The sequence below is a fragment of the Daphnia magna genome, linkage group LG5 (assembly GCF_020631705.1).
Source record: "Daphnia magna isolate NIES linkage group LG5, ASM2063170v1.1, whole genome shotgun sequence".
Classification (NCBI taxonomy): Eukaryota; Metazoa; Arthropoda; class Branchiopoda; order Diplostraca; family Daphniidae; genus Daphnia; species Daphnia magna.
The window spans coordinates 1595033-1617414 of NC_059186.1; the positions used below are offsets into that span (position 1 = coordinate 1595033).

A 22382-nucleotide genomic window follows, 5' to 3' on the forward strand; every position below is an offset into this window, starting at 1 on the left:
CAATGTAAAGCTACTCAGCCAGCAGTAAAAATAATTCGGATAAAGGCGCATAACCAGTATGTATGAGAAAAAACTTTATCCTACTATTAAACAACTTTTCTTATTGGATTTCCCTAATACACAGGAGAGAAAGTATGCAATATTTCTAGCAGCAAATCTAAGCCTTATCGTCTGGAAAAAAAGAAAAAAATCTAATTTCATGAATATTTTTATGACTTCACTAGCACATGCGGAATAAACCATAAAAGAGTGCAAAGAGTGGTGCAATAAGTGATTTTAAAACAAATAAAAAATTAAGTTAGAAAAAAAGTTAAGCTACGTCTGGTCCTGTTAGTACTTTGACGGGTCACCACTTGGGAATACGGGATGCTGTTGGCATTCCTTTTTTCAATTTAGTCAGATTTTAACATAACCAACCCTATATATTTATGATCCATAATGTGATTGTGTGGAAACGTTTACGTGTGTTGAAATGTTGTAATTTGGCCGTGATCGTCTAGCGGTGAGTACGTCGTGGGTTTTGATAGCGTAAACCGTAGTAACCTAGGTTCGAATCGTGTTCACGGCATATCAAAGCAAGTAGAAAAGCACAATGAAATAGCAGCTGAGTAATTTTCGTTCAGTTGTTGTAGGTTTTTACTGATTTTATGGTTAAGTAAACGGGAATGGGTTCAGCAAAATTGACCTGTAAACTGAAACAATTCCTGTGCGTTCACTTGAGCTGGCGAAATGCATCGTCATTTGCATGAATTTTACTACTCAACGGTGTTGTATGGCAATATGTGAAATATTCATAAACTATAATCTTTATGTATGTGTGTGTCAAATTGAAAGCAGCCAAATGATTAGTTTAATCAAAAAGCAGTACATTTTCGTGTTTGTTCAACTAAGCGGATTGATCCCCCCCTCCAAAGAAAAAAAACTAAAGGACTTGCAGAATAAATACGTTTCATCTTCTTTCCCAATTCAGCTTGCCCACTCCGTTTGCCTTAGAATTCATTTATATTTCACTCAGCTTAAGTAAACTTAGTTGAAAATCAAACGAGAAAACTTTTTTACATGACCTTTATACAGCATGAAGTTTTTTAGTGACTGTTTCAAATCTAACAGAAAATTGTCGTCGCATTACGGTTGAATATGTTTGTTTATTGCCTTGACTTGCCGTGACCGGAAGCCCAACTGATTTCAGTTGTCAATCACTCTGGTGTCTCATCAATACCAGGATAATTCTTTCGTCTTTTACTAGAGAGTTCCGTGGTTACGAGCATTGATGAGTCTATATTATTTTTTTTCGAACGTCTGGTCCTTAGACTTGGCCCCCCAAAGATAAATAAATAAATTCTTGTTATAAATTCAGTAGAGTAGTGAAAGCAGAAAAATTCCAATGCAATTGGAGAATAAAAGAATATTAAGATTTCTCCATTTCATGTTTATCAAGAAAAGGTAAATTACACCGCGATCTTAGCGATCCGTTAAAGTTGGTTGAAAACGCGGGTGAGAACGCGAAGCTCCAAATGGCCGCAAACTTAAGATGCAGTTCAACATATAAGTATTAAGGTCCCTTTATTTCGTGCTTTTCAAAATCATTCAAATTGCATGCAAACACCACTGTTCCATACGCACAAGATGAAAACGCGGCCGTGGGTGCAAAGCGCCCAATTGCCGCATAGAAACTTCAGTTGCAATTCATCATTTAGGTAGTCAGATGATTATTCAGTATTAGCTTTGGGCTGTGGCAATTACAGTGAATCTTTATTGAGCTTAACGGAGCGGGTTTATGTTCAGAAATGCAATCATGCCAATCACTTGAGCTTTCACTCTTTTACACAATTTCAGTTTTTAGATTCAGAGATTTAGTGTGGAGGTTATTGTTTGAGCAGTATTTCACTTTTGAAGTGGAAACAAACCCATTGAAACTCATACTTTCCTTAATAGAGATAAAAAGAAAGAGGTTTGACTGTTTCGTCGAGGCTAATTCATGTCGTACATTCACGGGCGCAATCCTACTACTGCTCGAAACGGGAACTTTTGGCTGCTAAGTTTCCTTCCTGTCCCGTTTTGCTCCTCCTTAGCTAACCTGCACCTATTAAATTCCTTCAATGGGTCCATGTTGATGCCGAGCTTAGGGCGGACGCCTGATCAACATACACGGTCATTAAGTAGGAATCCTCGTCTAAAATCATCCACACTATCAAGCCTACCATAAGCAGGATTACAGATGCGTGCCACACATCCAGCTGAATTATTAATGTCTGACGATCGATTGTATTTCTAGGATGAAGCGCGATATAAGAAATTGGCGAGTGACTCTCAACAAACTGCTTTTAATTTCCGCCGTGCTCTAGATACCGTCGTTGTTTCGCCATTTCAGCAATTTGTATTGAATGAACAAAACGCGCCGTGTCGTTGTGTAGCGCTTTTCCACATAATTTACTTCTAGGACGAACTCGTTAACCATAAAAACCACGTTATTTTACGAATAGATTCATTTACGCTGTTTCATTTTGCATAATCGATTAATTCTCTTGCAAGTTTTTTTCAACTTTAAGACCATACTTCACAGGATCATTTCTGTGGTATATCTTGACTTGTTTCCCACCAGAAACATTTCTCCAATCAATCCGCGATGACGAGTAATGACGGTGGCTCCTGAGAGTGAATCAGGTTGCGATCGTAGCCACTTGCGTGGTATCTGCTCGTACCCATTGAGGACCGTTTCCAATGTTCCTTTGAGTCACACTGGAAGGAAACCGGCGTTTTCAGAGCGGTAATTTAGCAAAGCATAGAAAAATGATCTTACTGATTCCTCTGATATCCGTAAAACGTTAAACCCAATTGCCTCGTTTCTTTAGCGTTTCGTGTTATCAATATTGTCGCGGTTATTGAGTCCTTATTTACTAGTTGTCACTTCCGGCGCTCCTGTATCAATTATTGGCCGCAACTCTACCCGAGATGTCCGGCAGTCTTGTCAGCGGATATTTTCCCCGGTAGCTGCTGTCCACAAAAGTGCATAATTACTTGTATGTGTCCCTTACTGCTCCCCAGTATACTTATATCTGTTGTAGTGTGGTGTACGTTTTACGATGAATAAACGTGTCTTAGTCACTACTTGAGTCTTCAAGTAACTCCCCGCGTTACATGGTGGAGATGCAGAACATGTGGTAAGTCCTTGCGTTGTCACTCTTTTGCTCAGGTTGTGCGGAGGCGGGGGCTGTAAGGGGCTTCCGAGACTCGTCGACCCAACTGGCCTTCGCGCCTTAAACTTTTGGGGTACGAAGCCACAGCACCAGCCGTGTGAAGGGCGATTAGCGTGTGACAACATAGGAACACCAAAGAAAATTCTAGGGAGAAACATGAGATCTAGTAGTGACTAATGAGGCTAAGGATACGGTAGGTTACCGTTTTATGCGATCGGGAGATCGGATTTAGACGAAGAGTCGATCGTCGGGAGGCGGTAGGTTACCGTTGTGGGTGATCGGTAGATCAGATTTAGACGAAGAATCGTTCGTCGGGAGGCGGTAGAGCCAGGGAAAGACAACGCTCTGGCGACGAGTTTGGGCGATTTGCGCCAAGGGTTGATCAAGCAATTGTAGGTGGTATTGTCGAAACCATCAACCCGAGTAACCTTGTGCCAAGGAACGGGAGTCGAGGGGACGACTGTGTTGGTGATCCAGGAGGATTATCCGGGTGGGAAGACCCTACACGGGTCGAAACGAAGTTGGAAAAATTCGAGAGAATGTTGGAGGAATTAATGTAGAGAAGAAAAAGAGCGGCGTGAAAGCAGCCGGAGACAGAGAAGGAGGAGCAGAGGGGAGGACTTGGCCAAGCTGGAGACCCAATTAGTGGAGACGAGCGACGCTGCATGGAAATTCTTCGATGACGGGAGCGGTTGACTTGCTGAAAGTGGAAAAATCCCCCAACTTAAGTTATTTCATGAATTCATGTACTGTTTTTTTTCTCTCTCTCAGTTGATGTTTGGCAAGGTGTTGTCTTTGTAGAGTGTAGAGGGGTCAAATGTTTCCCATGGTATGTTGAGTTTTTTATTGAATCTAGTCAAGGATATTCTATGTGTGTCTCATCTTGTGGTTGTATTGGGGACACATCATGCATTGTTTTCAGGTAATTCTAATTCTTTTTTATTTTAAGCTCCAAACTAGTTATTAATAACTAACTAATTATCTAGACACAGATGGATTACTGATGGTGATGACACCAACGTTGAAGTACCTTTTGATTTAACTGACTATTCAAAACCAGAGAATTGTGATGGAACACGATTTGTTATGAAAACTGGCTTTCCGCTTTATCATTGTGGTACAAAACCTTACCTTTCATTAAATATTTATCAACTTGAAGTTAAAATTTTTTTACATATAGATAACATTGAAAAAATTGCATCAGAACGAGACCGACACATTTTAGGAAATAATAATAGGCTGACTACGAAAGCAAAACGTTCTCTTTCTTATCCAACAAAGGTTCAAAATTTCTCTACTTCCTTCACTGACGATATGGAGATACCGAGGACCGATGTCACCTTCACTGATTTATCGCAGTCAACTAACCAACCTTCTAAAAAAAGAAGTTATGAAGAATTGGACAAAGTAGGCTTAAAGTATTTGCATTTATGGTCACTGTCGATAACCGGAAGAAAAATTCGTCTGTTTTTACAGGAAAACTTTAAATTACAGGAGAAAATCATAGAACTAGAGGCTTATGTCGACAAACTTGCCAAGGATTGCGCTGAACAAGAAGATAAGAAGGCTGACGTTGAGGAAGAATTGGATTAGTTGAAAAGGGAACAACCATTAGCACTCATTGACAGTAAGTATTTTTCAGAACCTATATTGATTCTTCACTTAAATAACTAATATTTTTGTTTGTATATAGAAATGAAGGAGCATGTTCTTGATTTAGGCCAGGTTTTAAAGAATTCTCTTCAGGCTTCACCATCTGTTTATTCTCCATCAGTCAGTTATCTGTCCTCTCCTACATCTTTGGGTGGAAGCCACGTACCTGTTATAAGAGCTGTAACTCCTCACAATGTAAGTACAATTAGAGTTTCGTTTTATAATCATGTTACTAAATTCTCTATACTCCATTTGTGTTAGGTTGTCCTATTTAAAGAAGTTTTGATCAACGAGGGTAGTTTGAGGACGGCAAACGTGGCTCTGAAAACAGACGGAAATTCAAAAAAATCAAGAAACAATGGTGTTTCCATCATACTGGACGCCCTGTACCAGCTAGAAGAGTTGGCGAATATGTCCCTTTCCGGTAATTCCTGTCCAAGTATTCCGGGATCTAAGGCAAAGCCAGCAATTCCCAAGGAGGTCTTGGATGAAATTATAGGTTGGTTGTAGAGACTTTAGTTTTTTAAAATGCAGATTTAAACCTTTTTTTTTTAGGATTCATGATCCGGTTTTGGGATCAAGCATACAAGGGATACATCCTGACAGAGCAGCAAGTAAAAGAATCTGTAAGTGCAAAACTCATGGCAGTCCACACAAAAGCAAAGAAGACTAAAAAGAGAATGCCGGCCAACGACGCATCAGCTTCCAACGATGCATCAGCTACCATCGCTACTTTGGCTCCCCTCGCTTCCACTACATCTGACGTGTAACTTAAACGCTGCCAATCCCATCTCTGCAAACCAATTTAAATTGCAAACCCTTTTTTATTTCACTTTTTTAATATTGTTTCCTGATACAAAATCTGGTCCGTTACTCTAATCATGCCTTCTTATCTAGAAGGATTTTAACCTAGTTAATATGTCTATCACTGCTGTTTTGTTTTATTATGGTCTTATATGCTACAGTTATTCGTAAGGGTATGCTGTGATGAAGAATGTAGTTTGTTTTTGTGCCATTGTGAAATACAAAGTTGTTGAATTCCATTTAAAATTTCAAACATTTTATTTCACTAAAGGTCTAATTGACTCAATACTTAATATAATAAAGCTAAACATCAACTAAGAATCAAAAGCTTAGCCTCATTAGCTAATTATTTACTTCAATATAATAAGCTGAAACTAAGCATAAATAAATAAGCTTCTTACAAGCTTGCATGTAATAGCTAGGAATAAGTTAGTAAAAGGAAGGATAATTTCGTCCCTTTTTAACTATCACTTTCTCACTTAAGCTAAAGCTTGGCGGTCAATATATTCAAGCTAAGACTAGTTGGAAACTAGCTGTTTTTTTCTTAAGGGAAGTAAGTCACGTTGTAGACAATAGGAGAGGTAGGGGACAGACAGTACTAAACAGAGAGAGGGAAACAAGTGAGGCTAAACAGCAAGCTTGGTTGAGGGTTTTATGTTCCAACACTTCCACTCAAACCTCAAAATATTTGTTGGTGTTGTCCTTGACTCCAATTTCTTGTCTTAACCACTTGAAACGATTGGCTGGTAATGGTTTTGTGAAGATGTCGGCCAGTTGATTGTTGGTGTTGATGTAAGAGATGTTGATTTCTCCGCCTTCCTGTTGATCCCGAATGTAGTGGTATTTCACGTCTATGTGTTTAGTGCGTTGTGGGAGTCTGGATTACGCACAAGGCGAACAGCGCTTTGGTTGTCGCATAGAAGAGTAACTGGAGACGGCTCTTGCAATCCTAGCTCAATAAGTAGGCGTTTCAGACAAACAGCTTCTCGTGTTGATTCGCAGGCGGCCACATATTCGGACTCGGTTGTTGAGAGACTCGTGAACTTTTGTCGTTTGCATCCCCAGGCAACAGGTCCGTTGTTCAGCATAAATACAAATCCTGTGGTGGAGCGACGAGTTTCAATGTCACCAACATAGTCTGCGTCGGTGAATCCTGCAAGGATAGAGTTGTTAGTACTCCCACTGAAGCAGAGACCATAGTAGCGAGTTCAAGATAGATATGCCAAGATTCTCTTCACTCCTTCCCAGTGGGCAGGTCCTGGATTATGGCTGAATCTCGCAGCTTGATTAGTGGCAAAGGCGATGTCTGGTCTGGATGTGGACATAAAGTAAATAAGGCATGCAACCGCTTCTTGATAGGGTGTCGTCTCCATTAGTAGTTCTTCACTTTTGTTCGCAGGTGACATGGACGGTGTCAATCGAGCACTCGGATCTGCTGGGATGTCTCTTGGATGGCACGATTCCATCTTGAATTTGTTTAGCATCCTGGTTATGAATTCAGTTCGTGTTATGAAGATCTTGCGCTCCTCTAGTTTTCTTGTTATATCTAGTCCTACGAATCGTCGGATGCCATCGTGCGCATTTCAAAATGGTTCTTCAGATGCTCGAGAATTTCTTTTACTGTCGTTGTGTTGTTGCTGGATACTAGTCCGTCGTCAGCCCAGATAGCTATTATCGTGATCTCCTCCTGTTGACGGCGGAAGTAGACGCATGGGTCCGTTGTACTGCGGATCAATCCAAACTTTAGAAGAAATTTGTTGAACTCTTGGTTACAAACGCGTGGGACTTGTTTAAGCCCATAGCTAGATTTTTTTAGTCGGTTGACATGTGATTCGTTTTCGGGGTTGATGAATCCATCTGGTTGTTGTAGATAAAGTTCTTCTTCTAAAGTGCCGTACAGGAATGCGTTTTTATGTCTAGTTGGGTGAGTTCAAGATCTTGTGCTGCTGTGATGGAAAGTATGACGTGGAGCGAGTTTTAAGTTACCACCCGTGCGTATGTTTCCCCGTAGTCTATTCCTTGACGCTGAGTGTACCCTTTGGCTACTAGTCGGGCTTTGTACCTGGGAGGTGTGTTGTTGATGCCAGGTTTTATTTAAAAAATCCATTGACTTTTGATGGCTGTTTGTTCAGTTGGAAGGGGTGTGAGTATCCAAGTTTCGTTTTTAACCAGGGACTGGTATTCCTCTTCTATATCTGCTTTCCAAAAAGTTGCATTTTCACATGATGTGGCTTCATGGTAATTCTTTGGTTACAGTTTTCCCATTGGCACGGAAATTTGGGATACCATCATTGCCTGTGATGTCCTCTTTTTTTCGTCGTTGAGTATGATTCGAGCTGACCTACGATGCGGTACGTCATAGTTGAGTTGAATGACATCTTCTATCTTTTCGCTGCTTGATTGGGTGTCTGATCATGGTGGTTCAGCTATGACTTCTGTCAGGGGTTGATTATTGTCGTTGTTGCCATCTTCATTCATGATTTTAGTTGGTTGCTCTGATGGTTTTTTCTTTTCCAGGACAGTATGGTTGAGTTGAGAAAAATTAGGAGTTGGTTCCATTTGATCATCCATTTGGTAATCTTCATGGAATTTGTTAGGTTGCTCATCGCCTTCTTTTATCCATAGTGGTAGAAGGTGCGGCTGTTCATCGAATAAGACATCACGACTTATCTTTATCTTTTGCTCAATCGGATCCCATCCACGGTAGGCTTTAGAGGCACCACAGTATCCAACAAAGATGCATAGACGGCCTTTCGCATCCAGTTTTTGACGATTTGCATCCGGAATGTGAATGTACATCTTCGAACCAAAGATTCTTAGATGTCATACATCTGGCTTCTTCCCATACCAATGCTCGTAGGGAGTGACATTTCCTGTCCGTGACAGAACACGGTTCAGCGTATAAACAGTACAGTTCACAGCTTCGGCCCACAGTTTTACGGGTACGCCTTTAGAGTGAAGAAGGCTTCTTGCAGCTTCCATGATGGTGCGATTGCTTCTTTCCGCCACCCCTTTCTGTTCGGGTGAGTAAGGAGCGCTGGTTTCATGGTTGATGCCTCTAGCCGTCAACCAGTCAGCAAAGTTTTTTCCCAACGTACTCTCCTCCATTGTCTGAGCGTAGGGTTCGAACTGTTTTCTTCATCTCATTTTTTAGTTTGGCTGTGAATGCATAAAAGAGAGATGCGACCTCAGATTTATTCTTCATGAAATGAACTACAGTCCATCCACTGAAGTCGTCCTTGAAAAGGACAAAGTAGCGAGCACTGGCAGGGGTAGCTGTCTGCATTGGGCCACATACATCCTTATTTTAAATGTTGGAATTAGAGCATTTGTTGAAGAAAGTTTGTTTAAATAATTTACCGAATGTATAATATCCCCTTTTTCCTTGGCTCGCGTGCGTCCTTCTGGAAATGGTGATTTGTGCATCTTTCCATAGACACAACCAGAACATGGTGCAGATGGTAAATCTTTGTTTTCCCCAAGGCTTAGTCCGTTGACGAGTTGTTTTGACACCATTTGAAGAATTTTTTTGCAGTTGACATGTACTAGACGTTGGTGCCACATTGACAACGGTGCTAATTGTTTTGCCAGTAGTGATTCCTCTTCTTTGTTTTGTTTTACGGTGAAATCCATGTGGTAAAGGCTTTTTCCAATTCTCCGTCCTTTCATTAGTGTCTTGTTGTTGATACTGAGAACTATTTCGTCTTCTATAAAGTAGGCTTCCATTCCATTTGCAGTTGCTGCGGCAATTGAGTATAGTGTAATAGACCGCAGCAACTCCTCCCAGCAACAGCAACCCCACCCAGTAAGAAGGTCATCACGAATGCAACCTTCCCTGAGGCTAACTGTTTATGATAAAAGTAAAAGTTATTGTAAACCCCTCCTTTCTAAACCTTCAATCTTTGGTATATAAGTGCGTGGTTGTAACATCTTAAGTAAAGTTGTTTTACTGGCAAATACACAGCCTAGAAACCTTTACATTTGGAGGTCCCAACGAGACTGTCAAGAATAACAACGAGACTCTGGAAGAAAAGTTTCTGATCTGTGCTTCATTTGCCAGCTGCAAGTGTTCTACGCTTCTATCACCAAGTCTTCAAGCAACCGACATCGGAACACCATCGAGGTAAGCAAATGCCGTTTGATTCACCTGTACAAAATATTGCTCTCAACGAGAACACACTACTACCTTTATAACCCGTACTACAAGAATCTGATTTAACCGACCAAGACCCAAACCTAAGCCACCATCGAGAACAATTTTTGGACCATTGGAAGACCTTTATAGACTTAGAATTTAAGCAAGACTTAGAAAGAAGTAAATCATACCAGACAATCTCAACAACTGAAAATATCCAACAGTTACAAACACAGAAACAAGAAGCAAGTCAGGCGACGCAAAATTCGCTGCATTTTTACACTTATTACCTTCTAGAACAAACTTTAAAAGTAACAGATGGTGTAACGGCAGAAACCATTCCAGCAAAAAGGAACGGTAGCATTCCAGTAAAAAGGAACGTAGACCATCATTTATTAACTAACAATCTTATTAGCCTAAAGGCAACGAATAACGGTAAAGGAAACATATCTTGTATTTTGTGTCTCATACTATATACACGTAGCCCAACAAACAAGAAAACCGTGAAGGAAAGAAAATAGGTTAAGCTGGCGACAGGTAAAAACAAGTTTTCATCTAACCATTGTCACGCCACATGCCGGAAAGAAGTAAGGAGAAGAAGAAAATCAGATGACAAAGAGGAAGATTGGAGGACCAATTTCCTTCCCTGAGGCTAACTGTTTATGATAAAAGTAAAAGTTATTGTAAACCCCTCCCTTCTTAACCTTCAATCTTTGGTATATAAGTGCATGGTTGTAACATCTTAAGTAGAGTTGTTTTACTGGCAAATACACAGCCTAAAAACCTTTACAATAGGTTTGCTCCAAGTGTGGGTACGAAAAGCACTTCGTTGATTGTAGTGGGATGTATGTTACCATCAATCAAAGCGAATACTTCTACATCTCCTGTCCCTAATACCGGTAAGCTGATGCCACCAATGCCATTAACGCTTCTTGTTCCTGGTTCAATTGGTGTGAAGTTTGTCAGCATTTTTCGTTGATCTGTTATGTGACCAGTGGTTCCTGAATCGGCTATCCAGTCGTAGTTACTTTTTCGTTTTAGATAAGTTGAGGAATGGAATAATATTAAATCATAAGGAGCTTCGAACAACAGTGTTGGTAGAAAAATTTGTTTTTATGACCTTGCTGACGCACTATTATTTAAGCTGCTCAGTTAATACCTGGTTTGTATTTGTAATCATAGAACTGTTTATGTAGAAGATGTTTGTTCTCTGCTGCACACTGTAGGTGTTGAGATGTAAGTCGAGTCCACATCTCAAAAGATGTTCTACAGTTAAGTAATGTGCGTTGAGGTTGCTTTTCGATTGTGGCAATAAAGTAGCTTCGAGCCAGAACATCCCTCTGTTTCCAATTGCAAATGGAATCCACGTTTGTGATCTCATCTTTTTCGTTCCTTATCGGGAGAATTATGTAAAAAAGGTTTTTCTGTTTTTACAATTCTAAGAAACAGTGCTTTAGAAAAAATTGCATACCTCCTCTGGTAGGGTTTCTCTTCCATCCACTACTGGTATTTGGTTTTGCTGTTCTAATAGCAGCCAACAACCGAGTTTCCAAAGTGGGAAATTACTTCCGTCGAATTTCACAATGTGATTGACGTCTTTTGAGATAGAATTTCGATCTTGAATTTTTCATTGGGTTCGTGAGACTGGGCTCATAATGTATTGAATCTAGTCAAGGATATTCTATGTATGTCTCATCTTGTGGTTATTTTGGGGACACATCACAAACCTAGATGAATATAATAAGACACGATACTTAGGGAGAGTGAAGTAGACGTTCTGGTAGAGTAACAGTATATCGAGAGAAGGAGATGGTCACAAGTAAGTCACGTTGTAGACAATAGGAGAGGTAGGGGACAGACAGTACTAAACAGAGAGAGGGAAACAAGTGAGGCTAAACAGTAAGCTTGGTTAAGGGTTGTAAAAAGGCTCCAACATTTTTGGGATGTAGAGTTTTATAGGAAAGTAATAGCGGTCGGGACGACTCGCTATCTAGAGAGGGAGATGCCACGGTTATTGAGTCCCCATGGACTAGTTCTCACGTCCGGCGCTCCTGTATATTTTCCCCGGTAGCTGATGTCCACAAAAGTGCATAAATACTTGTATGTGTCCCTTACTGCGCCCCAGTATCACGATGTACCAGGAGAGGTGGGCAAACGCAGTAGGGCTTCCGCGCTTAAAACTATGCCAACTTTCGGTACTTGTTCTCACTTCTGCCGCTAGGTTCTCTAGTGTGAGTGGCCCTCAGATTTGGCGCGAATTATAATAAGTAAAGCGTCTGCCATCTTGTCGATAGTAGATTCCATTTCGTTGTTTCATTTGATCATTTCTTTCTATAACTTAGGGTAGTAATGTGTTTTTGATAAATTGTGTTGCGAAATGGTTAAATACTTCGTGGTTGGATGTTCTACGGGATACAAATCAGCCAAAAAAAATGATGCTAAGGTATTTAAACCACCCAAAGAAGAAAGGCAATTCATTTTCTGGGGTAAAAAATTGGAAAGAAGTGAGAGAAAATTTTCTAGAAAAGATCATGTGTGTTCTAGACATTTTAAAGAAGAATTCATCATCAAAAACTATGTAAATGGTGGTGCCCCATTGAGTCGCTGGAAATTAAGAGATGATGCCATAAGGGTGGGATAAAAAAAGTTATCCAGAATTTTTTTTTTTTATTTCTTGTGTGGAGAATTTGCTGATTAAAAAATTCGATGAAATGACAGCTATATCAGGGAATCTTTTGAGTCGGTTATTGAAAAGGTGTCAAAATTCAGCTTCTACTCTGTTTGCTGCGAAACACATCAACGTGTGGCGATTCCATTTCTAGTCTATGAATACATTGTCCTTCGTTTTCGCTTTCAAGCTAAGTGGAAAAAAATGAGATGGATTAGGCAAAAAAGTCGAGTATGCGACATAAGTCAAGAAAACTGTCCAAATTGTGATCAAAATCGTAATTTTTATTGCATTTTTTGTTGTTGTTACATTTCAAAAGTGATAAAAACAAACAAGAATTAACAATTATTCTGAAAAAAATCTATAAATTGTAATTGATTTTACGTTATTAGAAACTAGCATTGTGTTAATTTTATTGTTACTGAACTAAAACACCCTTAAACCAGGATGCTTTATCCACAATGGTTAAACTTGGCGCCAGATTTGAGGGCCACTCACACTAGAGAACCTAGCGGCAAAAGTAAGAATAAGAACTGAAACTTGGCACAGTTCTTTCCTCTCGCGTTTGCCCACCTCTCCTGGTACAGTATCCTGCACAAAAATCCGAACACCGATTTAATTTTTTAAAGCCACCTATTGGCGGGGTAAAGGGTTTTTTGTTAGTTTTTCTTTAAGAGGGAGGGTAGACAGGGTGATGGACACATAGGGCAGGGTTATGTAAGTCTAGACATTTTTTTATGCCTTAAGGTATTACGCTTTAAGGCAAGTAACAGGTCGGGACATTTTTGCAACCTCCAGGGTGGTGTGTTTTTTTTTAAACTACAGTTGGAAATGTTGGACTTAGGCTGTGTAATACTCCTTACCCAAATAAATTAGATAGCTGCCTGTGCACAATTATCTCGATACCGATGGCATATGTGTAGAGCCTCTGATTGCGACGCCGTAGATCAGAGTTCGATTCCCAAAAAGGAATTGCAAGATATTTGGTATTGTAATAATATTCTTCATTCGAATTTGCTGGAAATATTAATTTCTCTAGAACGAAGGAGATTATTATTTTTTAAATTATTTAATAAACAAAAAAAGCACATATTGCTCGATGAAAATTTGTTTTATATATAAACGAGAATTTCTCATAAATTAACCATATTAAGTCAGCACCTCATCTAGAATCGAACGCCGATCTCCAGCATCACATTCAGAAACGCTACACCTACGCCATTGACATCGACGTAAATATTTACAGGCAGCTGGAACATAAGCTAAATTGTTTCGGCAACATTACCAAGCCCAAGCCCTAAATTTCCAACTGTCGTTTTAAAAAACACAACACCCTGGGGGTTGCAAAAATGTCCCGACCTGTAACTTGCCTTAAAGCGTAATACCTTAAGGCAACTTTTTAAAATGTCTAGACTTACCCAACCCTACCCTGTCGTGTCCATCACCCCGTGTACCATCCCCCTTAAAGAAAAACAAACAAAAAACCCACTACCCCGCCAATAGGTGGCTTTAAAAAATTAAATCGGTGTTCGGATTTTTGTGCAGGATACTGTACATCGTGCCAGGATCCAGGATGGATGTCATCAATTACCAAAAACTCTTCGGCTAAAGATGTCTTGCTTTTTTCCAAAACTGGTGAGTATGTTGCGTCTTGAATCAGCTGTCTGAGTTTTAGTTTGGCATCTTCTTGGCTCCTTAGGTCTTTGATCCAGTGTGCCTTAAAGCACGGATGAGTCAATGCTGCCATTAAGTACCATGGATCCTCGAAGAGTTTACCAAATCTTAAAATAAGAATGCTAACAATAACCGATGCAAAAAAAAACATTCGAGATAATAGTACCTTTTATCAACTTTTTCAAGAACTCGGTCACGTATTGGTCCAAGATGTAAGTAGACTCGTTGATTTAGTAGATCCTTCAATCTGGTATCAGATGCAAAACAAGGCCCAGTCCAAGGAATACCTTTTTATCACCTTGCAAAATGTCTAGAACAACTGCGAGTGGCTTCATAACCTCCATATACTCGTTCAGTAGTTCAATATCCTCTTTTGTTAACAGCGACAGTGTCAGCGAGGAGAATAACTTGTTGACTACCTCGAGACTTTTAAAGTTTTGAAGGAAGGCCACTAGACTGTCAAAAAGACTACTCCATCTTGTAGGGCATGGAGTTGGAGGAGCGATCCCAATATACAAATAATTATTACATAAGACATTCTCTATTGTAATGAATCATGTTCTTACCAAAAACTTCAAAAGACTCCTCAGAAGCAATAACAGAGCGTCCAATCTTATTCCAAAATCCCTGAATCTTAGAAAGCGCCTGTCAAAGTACATTTTTTTTAGGGAACGATTTCAAGTCGAACTTTGAAAGATCCGTATCAGCAGTAGCAATTAGGTTAAGTGTATGAGATGCACACCTAAACATTTTTGTTTAAATATAAATATTATACGCAACGAAATAAAATGTAAAGATTTAAAAATCTTTCACCTTATATGTTTTGGAAGAATGATGGTAGAAAAGCCAACATCTTTCATGATACGATAAGTTTCAGTGTGAAAAGTTGCTGCTTCTCGTAACTCTTCGAGTTCTTCTTCATCCTCCAAGTCAGCCAAAGCAGCCAACCCTTCAATAAATTCAGGTTCGTCATCCTGAATGGTATTGGTAGACTCGGTCTACCAATACCAGCTGACTTTCGTCGCATCCTAAGCGACATCTACTCAAACAACGTCATGGAGTTTGCTGTTGGGCAAGATTCCGTGCAGATTCATCCAACGGCTGGTGTTCGACAAAGCGACCCATTAAGCAGCGTAGTATTCAACCTGGCAGCTGAACCCATCATACGGACAGCAAAATCAAATAACACCGGATTCTCAGCATTTCAAGCTAGGGTCTCAACTACAGCATATGCGGACGATATTGCCATTGTAGGATCGTCAATCCGAGAAACGCAAAGAACTCTCAATGCCATAGAGGACACGGCAACCTCGTTAGGCTTGAAGTTTAATCCAGGTAAGTGCACGTCCTTAACACTTATTAACGGAAAATCTGTTACAGACAACACGCTGAAAATCGGAGACGCCGAAATCAGACCCCTTGCAGATGACGAGCAAGAGGACTACCTAGGAACACCTCTAGGAGCTCGACTGACCTTTCGTCCAACCACCTCTTTAGCTCAAAACTTAATTAAAGTAGCAGATTGTGGTTTAGCTCTCTGGCAGAAGTTAGAAGTATACAGGAGTTGTCTTCTACCATCGTTGTCTTATCATCTGGCGTCAGGAACGGTTGAAAAGGGGGCTCTCTACGACCTTGATGTCGCATGCAGAGGTTTTCTACGCAGAGTTGCCAACGTCCCTATCTCGTCTAACACGGCTTTCTTCTACGCAGACAGAAGAGTTGGGGGGCTGGAATGCTTCCTTTGACCGAGGAGGCTGATATCTGGACCATAGCTAGAGCGATGCAACTCCTGGACAGCGAGGACAAGTCCGTTAGCGAAGTGGCTTTGGCACAACTAGAGGAGACAATACGACTAGGATACGGAAAGAGAGAAGTACCATTCCCCATACCAATTAACGAATACTTGGCAGGGGTAATGGACAAAGGTCTTGGTGCCATAAGACATGGAGGAGCTTCCATGAACCTCTGGACGCGTTCGAGGAGGGCAGCTGGCAACTGGAAGAGGATCAAGATTGATGTATCCGGCGAACAGTACTCCAAAATCATCGCCGATGACATCTCTTGCCTTTCCCTAAAAGTAGTCAGAGGGCTCTGAACCGCCCTGAGAGGAAGATGGACGTCAAGGCTACTGTCAGAGCAACAAGGGGAGGTTTCAACGGGACTTGCACTCGACATAGCGAAGGACACAGCAGCACTCATCTCCTGCAGAACACCTCTAACATTTCAAGAATGGCACTACCTCCACCAAGCCAGACTCGGAAGATTTCCAGTTAGATGGTGTCCAGGATCTAAGTCCACAAACAAGATATGTCGTCTTGGTTGTGGCAAATTAAAAACAACAGACCTTGTCGTCTGTTGATGCCAAGTCAATTCAGCTCTCTCCATTAATAGACATAATTCTATCTTAGATCTTCTGGTGAAAGAAGCAGAGGCGCTCGGTCACTCTTTGTCCGTCAATCGGGCAATTGACTCCACCGGAATGCGACCAGACATCGTTGTAACATCGACGAACCCAGCTATTATTATTGACGTGACGTTGCCACTCAGCAGTTCAGAAGGGTTAGAGAGGGCAAGAAATAAGAAGATAGAGAAGCACAAAGACCTAGGATCTGTACTTCCTCTAGTCGTTGGCTCTCTCGGGTCCTGGCTTCCAAGCAACGACGCCATATCTCTAGCCCTCACCATTCCTTGAAGACGATAGAACAACCTGAAGAGGAAGATGAAACTCTTGGCCATACAAGGAACGACCAGAATAATAGCAAAGCACTTGGCCTATCAAACAGAAGGAAGCGATCCACCGGCCGAAGAAGATGAAGAAACAGAAGACAACAGTCTTCTGCAACCTTCTCTTTAAGGGTTTTTTAACGTAGCGTTGACACGTCGTCTCTCAAACTTTTTCCCTTTACATATTAATGTAAAAATATAATTGTATACAGCTTTATTCCCAGTCCATTGGAAAATACAGAGCATAAAATTTGCTCTTATCAGCTTAATGTCTGATACGGGTTTAATAGGACCCCGGGTATAATAGTTTGATAGATTTTTTGACCAAGTGATGCTGCTGATTGCCTGAAACCTTTTCGGGCAATCTTGGCTCACTTCCTCACTAACATTTCCTCGTCTCGCAATCCTTGACAGCTGAGTAATCGCTTACGTCGGCAGCTGGCGAGAAGGTGTTTTTGGCGTAAATTACGCGGCGTTAATTGTGACGTAGGTATTCCGGTATTCAATCCGGCCATCAATTCCCATCTCGTTTTTCATATTCTTCACACGTGCGTCACGGTTAGGCCCAAATACTAACAAGTTCACAAATTGGCTGTATAGTAAACTGTAAAATCTATTGCTAGTAATTGTAAACATAGATTCATATCTTGAAATTTTTTAACTTTGAATATTTTAAAATCTAAAGTCATTTATCTGTCTAAATTGCCCTTTCCTTAAATTGGACCAAACTTACACCCACCTTTACCACTGACCTTCAGTAACCTACCCCAAAAACAAGAAATTTGACTGTCTGACTTTACCTTAACCTTCAGAAAACCAGACACTTGACTGTCTGGCCTAACCTTTATCCCTCTTTCGCTATTCCCTTGCTAAAATCTGTTAAGAAATCAACAATGTTACGCTCATGATGACGGAGTCGATAACCGAATTGTTTTTCTATAACTGCGTAGATGGGATCCTTAAGCTTCCTTTCCCCGTCCCTCCTACTCTAAAGTGCTCTCTCTGTCCAAGCGGTAGATATGGTTCCAAGACGCATGTTAAAAATGCCGTAGATCATTTAAAATTAAAACATGGTTTGATCGTCGTTACAAAGTATAATTGCCAATTATGCAATCAAATTTCCGAAGAACGTATCAGAGCCAAAAGACACCATGCTGTGTGTGACGAGGCACCTAGTGATGACAGCACTTGCCATGAAAGTATTTCCATACAGCAATCAGAAATTGCAGAAGAGGATATCATCCTTCCTTATCCTTGTGGAAACTGCAGTTGTCCACTGTGCCGTTGGTATACAACGGCTCAAGGCACAGTTGCAGCGCAGTCTATTGAACACCATATAGCGCGCGAACACGGTTTGTCCACTAAAAGGAAATGGAAATGCAGAGCGTCCAACGTCATACTAGGGCTAACAGAAGAAGAGTTTAGGGGGTTGTGGGCTTCAAGGATAGAATTGTGCACCTCCCTGCAGGGTCTTGAATTCCTCCTCAGTGAATGCACAGTTGAGTGGCTTAGGCTTTCAACGAAACCGGAAGACACAATCTCCGCACCAAGAAGACCAACAACATCAACAGAGAGGACAAGAAGCCATCGCAACCAAAATCGAGAACAACAAAAAATAAGGCGTTCAGGAAGAAAGGCAGCAGAGAAAAAAGGCAAACTTCAACGCCTCTACTCACTCTATCCTCGCAGAGCCTTAAGGAAAATATAAGAAGAGGAATCCATTGGCTACACGGGAACCAAGGATTTGGCTGCTGCTTTCCTCGAATCAACCTACTCCCAAACACCACTATCAACTAACCAGATTGACTATGCCAGAGCACATTTCGACAGATGTGAATGGAAGAACCCGAAGAGCATGGACATCTAGGCTACTGTCAGAACCACAAGGGAAGTTTGCAACGGGGCTAGCACTTGACTTGGCAAAGAAAACAGCAGTACTACTCTCCTGGAGAACACCCTTAACGTTTCAGGAATGGCACTACCTCCACCAAGCCTGACTAGGAAGACTACCAGTTAGAGGGTGTCCAGGTTCTAAGTCCACATTGTCGTCTTGGTTGTGGCAATTTGGAAACAACAGATCATGTCGTCTGTGGTTGCCAAGTCCATTCAGATCTTTCCATTAATAGACATAATTCTATCTTAGATCTTATAGTGACAGAAGCGGATGCGCTCGGCCTCTCCGTTTCCGTCACTTTCTTCTAACTAAGAAATGGTTGTAGGTTTTCGATTTTTAAAATAAGAGCTTTATAGGTGTTGAAGATACTGAATCCGTATGACAAACATGCCCTTGGCTATTACTGTTTAGCAACTAGGATCGTGATCAGCTGTGCTGGAAGTTTCCTGCCCTAGCTTTCTTCTTGTCTTTGGGTTTACAGAGTAAGGTAACGTTTTTACAGCTGTCTACTCATACAGTATTATGTGTTTGTGTTAAGGCTTGTTAAAATACAGTTATCTGTTTCTGGTTAGACTGATATCAGTGATCTTGTGAATACGTGAATACTTTACTTTAACAATAGGATCAATTATGCTCAATCCCATCTTTTAGTTTTATGCGTAATTCCATGTGCGATCTTGTTGAGCTCTATGATTTAGTGTGCATCGTCGTTATTGTTTGTCTACCAAAAAACTATGAGTAATCACCAAGAATTTACAAAAATCATATATACCTGGCTCAGAGGCAACCATGATCACCAAGGTGGTTCCTCCAGGGTGATGCATTTCATTGCACTAAGGATGGGCTGACCCTTGCGATTAATCCAAATGTGATTGACTCGGGAGTACAATTTTTAGTAGTGGGGGACTGCTTTCACGCCGTCCCCTGAGCAGCAGAATCTATAATACTAAATGAACCAGACTTGGACGGACACTTTTCACTTGGTAAATCAGTCAATGTGAGATCAAAACCATTGCACTAAAGGTGTTATTCTTAATTTAAATATGCAAACTATTAAGGGAAACGCAAAGATTGCATTGGTCAAGCCCGATAAGAAAGTCACTTATGATGCCTAAACGTTAAAATGGCGGATACTTTGTGATAATTGATGTACGCCATCAACCATTCGGAGATATACATTGTAAATTTTACATTCAATTCTGTCAACGGTCATAACACGTAGAACTCAACCGGTCTCGTCAGCTCACAGGATTGCCGGAGAAATAGGACCCCGACAATTAGGACCCGGAGAAGTAGTACCAAAAAGAAGGCCATGGAGAAATAGGACCCGGAGAAATAGGACCCCTTTTTCTATGTTTCTTTTTAGGGTCCTATTTCTCCGCTAGATGGGTCCTATTCCTCTATTTCGCTTTCGTATAGGTATGGCCTATATAATTTTCAGCTGACAGAACAGCGTTGGCGTTGATGCACACATTGAAACAACCACAACTTTTTTGTTTCAACTCTGATTTCTTATTTTCTTGCATTAGTAGATTGCTTATGAACTGGTTTATATAGCTCATGTTATGAAAAAATGAAATTAATTTGTGTTCTGTAAGATTTGTAATCTTGGTTTAATCATATATTTCAAAGAATATCCAACTAATTCAGGTCTATAGTTGAACTAACATCAACTGTCGAGCTGATTTCAATGTTTTTCTAGTTAGGACCACTTGAGGAATAACGGATGTATGAGTATAATATGCTCCAGCCGCCACAAGTACCTAACCACCAAGTGATGTGAGAATTACACAGGGCGCGTCTTCCACATGTAATATAAGATACCTAATACAAGTAAGAACGTTATATCATTCAGCAGCTCAGGTCGGGACAAAAATGTCCCGACCTGTTACTTACCTTAAAGCGTAATACCTTAAGGCATAAAAAAAAATTCTAGACTTACCCAACCCTGCACTATGTGTTCATTCTCACACGAATGAGCCAGAATTTTTCATCTCTCTTTCCGAATGTTCAATACGTTTTTTTTATTTGAGTGTCACAAGATGTTCGATTACAAATAATCACTTAGACAGCAGTGGGGAGTTGAGGGTCATCGATACACACAGAAAAACAGGACACTAACTACCAGGTCTCCGCACACCGACGAGCTCGCCATTGCCTTCCCTAAAGCTACTTGCTCGCCTCCGTGAGGGGGGGGGGAAACGAGTGGTATCGATGACATCTATGGGATCAGTTTGAACATTACAATTTAAAGTTTGGTTTAAACTGTGCGAGCGGGAACATCGCCGGCTTCATTTTTGTTTTCGTCGGAAATGACAATCTGGTTTTCCTCGATCACACACAGTTTAGATACAGGGCGATGATAAGTTCCTCCTTTATTCCGCACAAGAGCGGATCGAGGGACGCCGTCCTTTCCAAAGTAGATTTCTTCGACGAGACTGGTTGGCCATCTTCCTCTTGGGTTGTTTTGGTCGATCACTAGGACCAGGTCGCCGACTTGGATATGACGTTGATCTGCGTACCATTTTCTTCTTTTAAGGAGGGATGGGACTACTTCAGCGGTCCAACGTCGCCAGAAATGATCAGCAAGGATTTGAGCATTCCGCCATCTTTGACGAGATGTCGGGTTTGGCTCGTGTATGACGTCGACTGGGAGACTAGGGTTGGCGCGTGCCAAAAGGAGATGATTCGGCGTGAGTACAGTTGGGTCATTAGGATCCGTCGAACATCTTCCAATAGGGCGATCGTTCATGATCGACTCCACCTTCACGTCGTAACTGTGAAGGTGGTGTCAGCAACGGCAATCGTTGAGAGTATAGTGACGAAGCGTCGGATGACGTCTCGCCAATTCTGCCAAACAGATGTTCTTCCACCGTATTTAGCCAGAAGTCGAGATCATCCTCAATGTTCCTGATCCAGGAGTCGCTGGTGGTGTCCTCAGGGCACACTGAAGAATAGCGAGAGTTGATGGCATCACACTCTTGGTGGGCGACGATGATGTCGTCTCTCCGGTTTCTAATGGATGTTCGGCTACCATGATCGGCCATCAAATCTCTGACCAGCTTCACAGTGTTGGTGAAGCGACGCTTGGCGTTGGCTCTCAGCACCTTGAGTAGATGAGGGTCGCTAGTGCCAAAATCGTCGTCGTCTTCGGGAGCGGCGGCCATTTTGATGATCAAGAACGGGAGGGTATGTTTGGTGCTCGTAAGAGTGACTATGAACCGAAAATCGTGATGTTCACGTTCAACACAATGTAACTGGACGGCAAGAACAGTCTGACAAGATCACGTGAGGTAGAAACCGACACGAAGAGAGTAAAGGGGTCACACGAGGTGAGAACCAACACGAACGGAGAAAGAAACGGGTCACACGAGGTGCGAGCCGACACGAACAGAGAAAGAAACGGGTCACACGAGGTGCGAGCCGACACGAACACAGTAAACGGGTCACACGAGGTGAGAACCGACACGAACAGAGTAAAAACGGGTCACACGAGGTGCAAGCCGACACGAATACAGTAAACGGGTCACACGAGGTGAGAACCAGTAACACAGTAAAGGCGTGATGGTGGCCGATGTAACAAATCGGTAATAAGCTCAAGACAACATAATGAAATGGGATATGGTAATTTTG

The 22382-nt window shown here is 41.3% G+C and overlaps 2 protein-coding genes, 3 non-coding genes and 1 pseudogene across 5 annotated transcripts; 5 read left to right on the forward strand and 1 right to left on the reverse strand.

Annotated features, from left to right (window-relative positions):
- Positions 1-1196: 1196 nt before the first annotated feature.
- LOC116936688 lies at positions 1197-1315 on the forward strand. The gene has a single exon (XR_004401802.1). It is a non-coding gene; the product is annotated as a U5 spliceosomal RNA (small nuclear RNA).
- A 1231-nt stretch (positions 1316-2546) lies between these two features.
- Positions 2547-2769, forward strand: LOC116936687. The gene has a single exon (XR_004401801.2). It is a non-coding gene; the product is annotated as a small nucleolar RNA U3 (small nucleolar RNA).
- On the forward strand, positions 2637-5884 carry LOC116926039. Its single transcript, XM_045173808.1, has 5 exons — positions 2637-2767; positions 4190-4314; positions 4378-4604; positions 5244-5349; positions 5406-5884. The coding sequence occupies exons 1-5, from the start codon at positions 2637-2639 to the stop codon at positions 5618-5620; spliced, it is 804 nt and encodes a 267-aa protein (XP_045029743.1). The 3' UTR covers positions 5621-5884.
- A 2182-nt stretch (positions 5885-8066) lies between these two features.
- Positions 8067-8453, reverse strand: LOC116922362. The gene has a single exon (XM_032928767.1). The coding sequence runs from the start codon at positions 8451-8453 to the stop codon at positions 8067-8069; it is 387 nt and encodes a 128-aa protein (XP_032784658.1).
- Positions 8454-15155: 6702 nt separating this feature from the next.
- LOC123472395 lies at positions 15156-16823 on the forward strand (annotated as a pseudogene).
- A 2690-nt stretch (positions 16824-19513) lies between these two features.
- LOC116936689 lies at positions 19514-19676 on the forward strand. Its single transcript, XR_004401803.1, has one exon. It is a non-coding gene; the product is annotated as a U1 spliceosomal RNA (small nuclear RNA).
- The last annotated feature ends 2706 nt before the right edge of the window (positions 19677-22382 follow it).